Raw genomic sequence first — 11,194 nt, 5'->3', positions numbered from 1 at the left:
CGGAAAGAAGTTTTGAAAAGAGCATTGAATATGTTGCGAAAGAAACACATAGCCACATAAGATGGAGAAAATTTACCTGTTGAAAGGCATTTTTTTGGCTCTCTGAACTGTAGAAGGAACAAAAGCACACAATACTTTTCTCGAACAAGAAACCTAGTTGTAGGCACAACGCCGAGTTATAGGCACAACATGATCTTCTCACAAAGAAAACCCTATGCGCAGGAAAAATTTTCAATTTTTTGTTTTAAACCCAGGATGCAAAGATTGCATGAGGCACAACAAACTGAATAGAACTGTGAAAACTAGATGGAAGCAAGAAAATTAACCCATTCAAAGGCTTTTTTTTTTGTTTCGTGAACTCCAAAAGGAACAAAAGCACAATGTTGTTCTCGAACAAGAAGTTCAGTTGCAGGCACAATGTGATCTTCTCACAAAGAAAACCCTATCCCCAGCCCAAATGTTCAAATTTTGTTTTAAACCAAGAATACAAAGAGTGTATGAGGCAAAACAAATGGAACAGAACCATGAAAACCAGATGCACATCACACACAAACCTTGTAACCTTGCTCCAATCACTACATAACCTTCTCCCAACAAAAGCTCTGCTAAAAAAAATAGTCGCTTCCACAAAAAAATTTCCAAATGTCGGCCAATGCACATTTAAGTTTTCTATTATGCCAAACACCGAAAATACCAAACACGCCATTAATGCTATTAACATCCTCTGCGTCCGTCCTATGCGACTAACATCCTTTGCATCCGGTGTATGCCAACACAACACAAGCGCTATTAACGTCCTCTGCCTCCGCCATATACGAATGCAACACAAGTTGCTGACCAAAGAAAATGATGGTCGGAAAATGTGACCGGCAGGAATTTACCGGGATACTGACACTTTCCGGTAAAAAAACCCCATACAAAAAGCCTATCGGCTTAATAAATAAAAGAAAACCATGCACTTGTTTTTGCCTGGCAGAAAAACATTCCGAACTGTAGAAGATGAATTTTAGAGTGGTTGTGGGCCTGGCCACCTAAGTGAATGCTTAGAGTGTGCCGGTTAAGCCGGCCCGTAGGAAACTGAATCTCGTGCAGCATTGAGCAGGAAAGTTAGTCTTCAATGAGCAGAATTTAGTACAAGAACGTGCCCGACTTTTGGCCGGCAAGTTGCTTTAAATACTGATAAGTTGATATCAAAGATATGCAAGCCGGGCTATCCAAACCAAACATGGCATGGCTCAATTTCCCTGCAGTGGAGCTGGGTTTTTCGCTCATCTTCCTCTGGATAATATACAGATTTCTGACAGCAAGCAAGAGAAACAAAGGAAAGTTGGGATTGCCACCAGGGCCACGGCCATGGCCACTGGTAGGCAATCTCCATCTCTAGGGAACTTTTCCTCCCAAGTCCGTGACTCAGCTCGGAAAAAAGTACGGACCCATCATGTTTCTACGCCTGGGCTCGGTACCCACGGTTGTGGCCTCTTCTCCTGCCATGGCCAAAGAGTTTCTTAAAACCCATGATTTGATCTTCGCCAGCAGACAAGCTACATCGGGGACCAAGTACCTGGGCTACGAGCGCAGAGACGTGGCGCTGGCCCCCTATGGAGAGTACTGGCGGCAGATGAGAAAGTTGTGCACAATGGAATTACTGACGACCAAGAGAACGGAGGCATTCAGGTGGGTAAGAGAACAAGAGGCGACAGCCATGGTGAGATCTGTGTGGGAAGGAAGTGAGAAGGGCATGCGTTCCGTCCAACTGCGGAATCTCATCTCCACCCTCTCACTCAACACTGTCTGCAGAATGTTTGCAGACAGAAGATACTCCGAACTGAGCGGAGGCGAATCGTTTTTAGAGATAATGACTGAAATTATGCATCTGTTGGGAGTAATTATTGTGGGGGACTACATTCCCTCTCTTTCCTTTCTTGATTTGCAAGGCTACCGCCGCCGTATGAAGGCCGTTCATAAAGCATACGATGGTTTGCCGAGAAGCTGATCGATGATCGCGTTGAGCTGAGGAGAAGGAGTAAAAGGTCGGACAATCCGGACCTTTTGGACATGGGTGAGAGCGAAAGTTCCAAGATTCAAGTCTCTCGCCTTTCAATCAAAGCAATCATCTTGGTCGGTTCAGTTTCAATAGTTGCCAATGCTAGTTCAATGTTAGGATTTGTTCTTTTTCTCTAGTCAAATTGTGAAATTACAATTTTCTGCTACGATCTCACTAACCAACGAGTTCAATGCTTTCGCAGGATATGCTACTTGCTGGAGTAGACACATCTCTTATAACTATAGAATGGGCGATGACTGAGCTGCTGAGAAACCCTAAAGTAATGGCAAGGGCGCAACAAGAGATTGAATTGCAGGTTTGGAGAGATCGCATTGTAAGGGAGAGTGATCTTGTAAACTTGGATTACTTGCGGTGTGTGATGAAGGAAACATTTCGATTACATCCAGTAGGGGCCTTTATGGTGCCACACCAATCCACTGAGGGTTGCAATGTGGGAGGATATTACATTCCACCAAACAAGGTTGCTTGTGAATGTTTGGGCAATGTGAAGGGATGATTGTATTTGGAAAGATCCTTTAGAATTCAAGCCCGAAAGATTTATTGGGTCAAGCATAGATCTGAAAGGCCAACACTTTGAATTGTTGCCATTCGGAGCAGGGAGGAGGGGATGCCCCCGGAATGTCCATGGGGAGTTCCGTTGTTCACTTGGCTGTGGCTCAGCTCATACATTGCTTTGATTGGAGTGTGGAGGGTGAGGTGAATAGGGAAGAAGAGTTTGGTTTGAGCTTACCTAAAAAGTTTCCTCTTTCTTCTCTTCCCTCCTGGAGGCTCACCACTGAAGGGCCACCATAGCCTTGGATAGAGTTGAGAGATAAAGTATTAATATAGACAATAAAAACCATCCCACCACTGTAACTGGGAATATAGGTTATCACTAAATCTAGTAGTTGGCGAATACTTCCTTTCCAGTACTGAATATTAATATCAATAATAAATTAGTTATATGTGATTAAAATTAATTTATTTAATGTACTTAAAGAATTATGAATTGGCATTCACATTATTTTGAAGATAACATAAATAAATGGCGGATGTTGATTTTTATTTGTTTTTAAAAGTAGAATTGAAATATTATTTTATAATTTATTTTATTTGGAAAATTTGTTTAATTTGATCTTAAGTGATTATATAATTGTTTTCTATGATTTTCTTAAGAAAATATTTGATAATTGTTCTAAAAGACCTTTGATTAACCATTATAAATAAGTTAAAGCATTGTCTATATTAATTGAGAAAGAAACAGCAATATTACATTTTACACATGTAACATGTGGTAAAGAGTAAAATAAGTGTTATGTGTTCTAAAAGATATTTTCTTAAATATTGTGAATAAGTTAGATTAATGTTTATATGAAATGAAAGAATTTTGAGCAATATTACATGTTATGATAAAGAGGACAATAATTGCTAGTAAATGTTCTTTTCAACTATAGTGGGTTGAACAACTATTTTGGATGTCTTTGAAAATTGATAAGTTCAAATTAGAAACTAATCTACCATTTTGAAATAAATTTTTCTTTTAGGAGTTTCATAATGTAACAGAGCTTCTTTTCATCTTGAGATTCTTGTTGAGATGAATGATATAATAGGTAATTTATAATGCTTGAATTAAATGTAAACTAGCATATATATTATTATATATATAAATTAAGCTGACATTTATGGAGGCTTTAATTTTTAAGCAATAAAATTAAGTTATTGAAATAATAGAACAATTAAAGCCTCCATATCTGTCGGCTTAAGTTATTGAAAGAACCAGGAAACAAAACCATCAAACCCATAAAATCCCATGCAACCAATACATATATCTTGGGGGAGATCAAAATTTCCCCATGGGCTGAATAATAATAATAATACTTTTCTAAATTTAATAATATTTATTATTTAAATTATTTAAATTAATTTAGAGGGAAATTAATAATTTATTTAACCTAAATACTTTAAGTTTAGTAAGATTACTTCAACATTTATTAAAAAGAAAATTTGACCTTTAGTAAAGGTAAACCCAAATTAAAACATAATCATTGTAAAACTTTAATGTTGATTTCTTTCTGATGTTTAATTAGGTTTATATGAAGAATTGTAATTCTTTTGATATTATAGTGTTATTGTTAAATTTTTCTTTGTATTAATCACAAAGAAACATAAACGTATAAAGTGGAATAATAAAATCCCAAATTATTCTACCTTGTAAACTGAATTTTTTGAGTAACATATAAAATTTACAGAAAATACACTAGAAATAGAGAAACCAAATATATTTTGAAATATTTTAAAACCTCTCTCATCCATTATTATTTACTTCTACTTGTAAATTCTCTTAGGTAAATCAATGTGAAAAGGAGACCATTTATATGTTTCTTCATCTTTTTCATTATCTATTTCTATTTTACATATTTGATGATATTCTTTGTCAACCAACACAATGCAAGTGTCTATTTATAAAAATCTCCTTGTGGGCCCCATCTATTTATGAGTTGTTGATTCCATATAGTGTCCAATTGAGATGCAAATTGCATACAAAATAGTTGTCCATGATAGTGTAGGTTTGATGGGCCAATAGCACTCATATGTGGTCCTCTAAGCATTGTTATTAAAGAAAGCGACACATTTTCTTCAAATATAGTTTAATAGTCAATTCTAGGTCTCATTGGAGGCGACTCAAACTAAACTTCTTCTGAAAAAAATTGTACATTTGATGGATCACAATTTTCATAACTGATTAATTATGTGATTTTAGGATCTCTGTAGAACTGATCAGAATTTATAAGAGCTAGTGGTCGAAAAGTAATTAAGCCTCTCTCTTGTAGGAATATTTTGGAAGACAAAAAGGCAGTTCTTTCTGCATTATGGATCATTTGAAGATCATTATGTTCAAACATGTGATCAATTGTAATGGTCCTATGTCATGACATATTTGTTTTGTTGAATTCTAACCCTTGCTATGCAATACAAAAGTAATTTATTGAAATTAATTTAGTTTCGACACCTTACATCTACAAATTCTAGTGGCATAGTAAATAATGGTATATAAAAATAATTGACAGTGATATACATTTAATCAATTATGACATAACCATATAGATGTAATATATTTGAATAAATTAAGCCTGATAAAAACCAACATTACAAGATTATTGTATATTGACATGAGGGAAATAAATTTAATTTTTATTACATAAAAAATAGACTTCTTATGATAATATGTTACAATAACTTATTTTGAAAGCTTTTAGTCTATTTTGTTCAATTTTGTATTTTTCAACTTGTTTTCCCTTTTTCATTTTTCATATCGATCATATGTAAATGGTGGCATTAATCATACTTCTTATAAGGAATTTACACAAGAGATATCTACAAATGTCATTCATGTTCTTTCAGTTGGACCTATATCAATTGGGGCTTTTTCAAGTGTTAGACCTTGTGATTTGTGTATTTTCATTGCCCAAAACAATCTCAGTGTTATCTGGGTTGTAGATCATCTATGTGTTGCACTAATAGGAATGGTGTGTGGGTTTTGAGCATCGAATGATATTCTAGAATAAGTATCAAACTTAACCATTACATACATTGGTGGTTCTTGTAGCATACTTCCAGGTTTGTATACAATGTTTTCAACATATCCTAAAGCTCCATTTACAAGACCCACTTCTATCCATAGATTAGAAATTAACATTACTCTTGCATTCTTTGAGAACAACAATTCTATATCAAATTCATCACGAAAACTTCCTTCCATTGCACTAAGATTTTCAGATTTTGTTGCAACACTACGTGCCACAAGTTCTTTTAGTAAATATAATTTTTTCATAGTGAGATTATTGTTTTTTCTTGACATTAACAACTTCCGATCATTAATAGTAGGGTGTGCTTCTCTCATGTTTGTCAATAGTTCATGAAATTGCTTTTGCTATATATCTTCTGCATCCTGTCTAAATATTTTTTCCAGCATTACCACAATTTTGAAGTCTTCCCACAATAGTTTTTCTCATATGTTGCTATCATATGATGATATGTCTCTAACCAGAGGCAACTGATTTAGATCTCAAACTAAAATCACAGAAATACTTGGAAAAAAAATGAAAAATTCTATTGGTTATATTATAAATTGACAGTTTAAAAATTTTATACATATAATTTTCATTTAGTATTATGCAATGAAATTTTAATAATAGTGAATTCCAATTGTGCATTTACCTCCAAAGTTTAGATTACGATTTTCTGGGAATGCTTGAGGAAGTCTACAATCTACGTTCTCCAACAATTTCTCTGCAATGAAGCTCATTTCATCAATCAATATGTATTTGATATGAGACATGTCTTCTTGAAAATGTATTAATCTTGTTCCTTCTATTTCACTGAAATCATTTTATTGGAATTCTCAAATTTGAATAAATTGTGGATGCGCTTATGTCTAATGTTGCAACTCTGGTTGGTGCAAGTTGTAAAAGGGGAGATTGATTAGGCATGGTTGCATTTTTTAGATATTTACGGATTGCACCAATGAGATATGACTTTCCTATTTTTTGTTGTTCCTTGAACTATCATATGCAATGGTGTCACATTTTTATCCATAGAATAGTATGACATAATTATCCGTAATGTTTTTTCTTGTTTTCCATTGAGGCTTTTGTAATCGATATGTTGTTGTACATCATTATATATATGGAATCCATTATCTATCATTATATTGATGAAGTTGATTGTGTGAGATATGTATTCATCACCTTGACATCCGAAAGACCAATTCGTTGGCCTATCAATATCTCTTCTTCCCAACATATCTATTTCAGAAAATTGTATTAAATGACCATGATGTAATCTAGAAATTATTTCTCATTCAATCTCTGTAGTGTTTCCATGAACAAATTCGTTTTATTCAATTTTTGAATCACTACTATTCTCATTATTTTCTACATTACTTGTTTGCTCCACATGCCATGGATTATAATTAAATATTTCTCAATTTGATATTATGGAGTTAGTGTCATCACCAATATCTATTCTTATTTCACTGAAAGGTTTGTAGAGTAACAATTCTGAAAAACAAAAATCAACAAATTTTCCTCCCTCTCATGGAGGCATGGGTAAAAACCATGGAAATATTCCAACTATTGTTGTATTCTTCCTCGCCTTACATTTGTTATCACTTTTTTGTCTATTATTATAAATCCATGGTCTATCTCCTTAAATTATTGTGACAACTTCCATAGATAATCACCTTGTTCTATATCCATCGATCAATGATTTTGTTTGTTCTTCATTTTCCTCTCCATCATTTATAGCCATAGGTTCGAATACTTCACGTGACATTCAGATTAACAAACCATCTACTACTTTCAACAAGTGGAAGTTCTAATAGCATAGATGATTGAATAGAAGCAGAGGCCATGTTTGTAAGTTGTAACTATAATTATCCCATATTATGTAAGATAGTATTCAAGACATGATTAGAGGGTGGAGGAGGTGGAGTTGTGCAATATGTCCTAGCACCTCCACCGGTACCTCCAAGTGGACCAGTGCCACTACAAGATTTAGTACTAGTATTGACTATAGAGATATGAGTTATGATAGAGGTAGAGATCGTGCTACTTGACATACCTATGTAACCCAAGGGAGTGGATGAGGCATTGATGCTAGGAAAAATAGAATCCACCATATGCAGATTCAACCCTGACATGTCAACGTCGATATGAGAACTAGAGGTGTAAAACATGGTTCTCAAGAGGGGATGCATCTACCATGGGTACATGGATTTTAACAATCATGGATAATAACCTTGACATCTCTAAACCTTTGTTATATCAGATGTGCATGTCTCTTAGAGTGTTAATCACATTCCCATTTTGAGGGAGGACATTGTCCCAATTAAAGGAACCCTTCAAAATCTCTTAATTTTCTCCTCTAGAGAAGGAATCCAATAAAAGTCAATAGTGACAACAAAGTCATGTTCAGTGATAGGAGGAGAAAGCGATAGAGAGTTGATCAGGGAGTCAGTCTAATAGCTAGAATTCGACTAGTCTCCCATGAAAGGAATATGGAGAGGATAAGAGGTGAAAAGAACGTTTGGGTTAGATAGAGGATCTATGATCATTGCATCAGGTAGAGGAGGACTACAATGATCAGGTGGGAAACTCCATCTAGATGTCCTTCTGGCAATGAATCCTATTGCACTATGTGTTCTAAAGCTCATAAACAAGCCTCACGACATTGAAACCACACTATAAGGGCACCAAGGGTTTCGTCTTCTAATAAATATTTCTAAATGGAAAGATAAAGAAAAACAAATAAAAATGCTAAAAATGGAGATGCAAGCTTTGCTCTCTTTTTTTTAAGATTTTAGATAATTGCAATTAACTAAAATATAAATACACAATACAAAAAGGAAACTAGCTTCACATCAGGTCCACCAAAATGTAGTGGAGCAAATTTGTTACCTTAAGAATGATGGACCCTAGAGAACAATTTGAGCCTCCAGTACCTCCTCTATACTAGGGTGAATGGTGAGCCAAGGGATACCAGATAACAAAGGTAGGCTAATACAAGATAGACAAATCCCCTAGACAACCCTAACAAATATTTGTGGACAAGACTAGTGCACGTATCTGAGACTACAACATGATGTGTTGGTGTCCTGTACAGATAGAAATATAGAGTCATATAGGACACTAAATGTCCATAAAGATGCACAAAAGATAAAATAACTAAAAGATATGAAAAATACAGATATCAGAAATAAAATAAAAGGAAAAAGGGCAAGGAAAAAGATGAACACACAAGAGGTCCAAAATATGAGGCCTCCCACTAAGTGAGCTCTTTACAAACATAAACCTCCACACATGCAAAGGAGGAAAATGTTGAGGGTTGTGTTTTGGAGTCTACCTCAATCAAACCGCCATTTTTGTGTTTCTACCTCTACGTATAACATAGTAAATTCAACAAGAAAAGAGAGATAAACAAGTATAGAAAATAAATAATAAGAGATGAACAAAATATAGATTAAATTAGAATGCATAAAATAATATGAGAGAGATACAGAGAGAAAAAGACATAACTCCCCCATGAAGCTCAAACAAATATGCTTTAAAAATGTTGGGTGTTCTCTAAGATTGCAACAATGTAACACTTATGAAAACCTATTAATATTGCTCAAGAATTTCCAAGAGCTTCCACCTACAAGAAATAATCTAGAATCCTCCAAAATGCTTTAAAAAGGAGAGACATAGGACCTAGAAGAAAAGTGGATGTCAGTGGTTGCATGTAGAGGTGTTATGATTTCTTTGTGGTGTAGGTGTAATGTTCAAATGGCCACCTATGGATGATCAAATTTGCAAGATGCTAACACAACGAGCATGATAAGCTAGCAGAGTTGGTTAGATTCTAGGATAGAGATGATGAAGTGGTCTAGGTGGACCAAATGATAAAAGCAATGGTATATGACCTCTAATGATGAGGAGGAAGATGATATTTATTGCGCTAAATTGTACAAGGTGTGATTTTTGATATTGTAATTACTCTTGACCCTTCTTCCTCTGGAAGCCATTATCCCTCCTACAGTTGGTGGTGGGGTTAGATGTGTTGTAAATGACAATCTCAGTCTCCCAGGTCTCATGCTACCTCTCGGTGGTCTATCTGTGGGTCTGCCAAAGCTATGTGATTGCGCTCCACCTCTCCACCTCCTTGGGGAGGGGTTAGAGCCTTTGATGCTGGTGGTGATGGTTGCTCTACTAGAGGTGTTGGAGCCTCCCAAAGATGTGGTTCTGGTTGGCCCACCATCACTCTTTCAAAAGGGTTTGCTTGACTTGCCCTTGCTATTACTCCTTAGCATTTAGTGGCTCTTGAAGAAGAAAAAGATGATAAAGGTGATGATGGTCATTCTATTCCTAACGTCACTCTAGACCCAATTAACACTTGGGGTAAATCTTGATGATAAGGATTTTCCCCTACCGCTTATAGGAATTTCTCTCTCCACTTAGAAAAATTTATGATATTTATGCTTTATGCTTTTGGGTTTACCTCTATGACTAGTTTTTTTGTTTGGTGTTCTATCCCCTCTGACTCTCAAGGTGTAATTTTTGATATTACATTTTTCCTCCAGTTTAGTGAGAATGTCTTTATTGAAAGATGGTAAGCTAAAGTAGAGGAAGATAAACAAAAGGGTCATGGTGAGGAAGCAAATTTTTTTTGATGAGATAAGGTTGTTCCCAATGAGATGAAGCTGATGTCCGAAATAGATATTGCTAAACTATACATCACAAACATGCTATTTGTAGACTAACATGTTAGATGCTAAAATAAAGGATCTTAAGATGGATGATAGATAGGATAGTGTAATAGAAATGAACCTCACTTGGAAGAAAGGCCCTTATTATAAAAAGATACAAGTTAAGAAGTCATTGTGATATCAAATAATATATGAGATGTGCTAGTATGGATAGAAAAGTAAGTTATCTTAGATAGCCATATGATAGGGGGATGATGTTTGTGAGATCATGCGATATGGATAGGGAGAGATTTTGTTGGAATGGGTAGTGATACTCTAGGTAGCCATGGAATTGGGTGATCAAAGATAGTTTTGATATGTATTAGATTATCCTCCACAAAGGTGAACAAAAAAAATAAACTAAATAGTTTGGCCCCCACCTAGGCAAAACATGATAAAGAAAAAGATGAAGTGGTTTGTTCCCCACCTTGGCAAACATGATAAATAAAAAGATCTAGTGGTTTGGTCCCCACCTAGGAAAGCATGAAAAAGTGATCGACAAGAAATATAAATGTACGAGGTTAAATAACAAATGTAGATCATGTAGAAATGCAGATATAATGGCCCCCGCTTAGAATGATATACATGAAAGGCATGCTATTCTAAGAAGAAGAGCAGTTGTGGTACATAAATAATGTAAGATGTTTTCGTGGAATGCCACCATTAGCTGGTGATGCATAAATGTCCATATCATCAATGATGAATGCAAGAGGATAGGGGGTTTCGATAGTTTGTCGACAAAACCCATAGAAGTGAGAAGAAAAATGTAATACAACTGCAAGGTGGCTATATCATCATAGTGCCAAACCTATCAAATTTGAAGAGCAACACATGAAGACAGATAAAATAATTATTTGGTTCAACAT

At 35.2% G+C, this 11,194-nt stretch overlaps 2 protein-coding genes across 2 annotated transcripts; both read left to right on the top strand.

Moving 5' to 3' along the window:
- Nucleotides 1-1,225: 1,225 nt before the first annotated feature.
- Nucleotides 1,226-1,993, top strand: LOC131858527 (cytochrome P450 750A1-like). The gene is made up of 2 exons (XM_059211787.1): nucleotides 1,226-1,363; nucleotides 1,415-1,993. Exons 1-2 carry the CDS (start codon nucleotides 1,226-1,228, stop codon nucleotides 1,991-1,993), a joined length of 717 nt encoding a protein of 238 aa, XP_059067770.1.
- Nucleotides 1,994-2,055: 62 nt separating this feature from the next.
- LOC131858526 (cytochrome P450 71AU50-like) lies at nucleotides 2,056-2,857 on the top strand. The gene is made up of 3 exons (XM_059211786.1): nucleotides 2,056-2,118; nucleotides 2,247-2,525; nucleotides 2,663-2,857. The coding sequence occupies exons 1-3, from the start codon at nucleotides 2,056-2,058 to the stop codon at nucleotides 2,855-2,857; spliced, it is 537 nt and encodes a 178-aa protein (XP_059067769.1).
- Nucleotides 2,858-11,194: the final 8,337 nt, after the last annotated feature.

This window comes from Cryptomeria japonica, chromosome 9 (assembly GCF_030272615.1).
Source record: "Cryptomeria japonica chromosome 9, Sugi_1.0, whole genome shotgun sequence".
NCBI lineage: Eukaryota > Viridiplantae > Streptophyta > Pinopsida > Cupressales > Cupressaceae > Cryptomeria > Cryptomeria japonica.
Note: the sequence above shows the minus strand (reverse complement) of the source record. Positions and strands in the feature narration are given on the sequence as shown.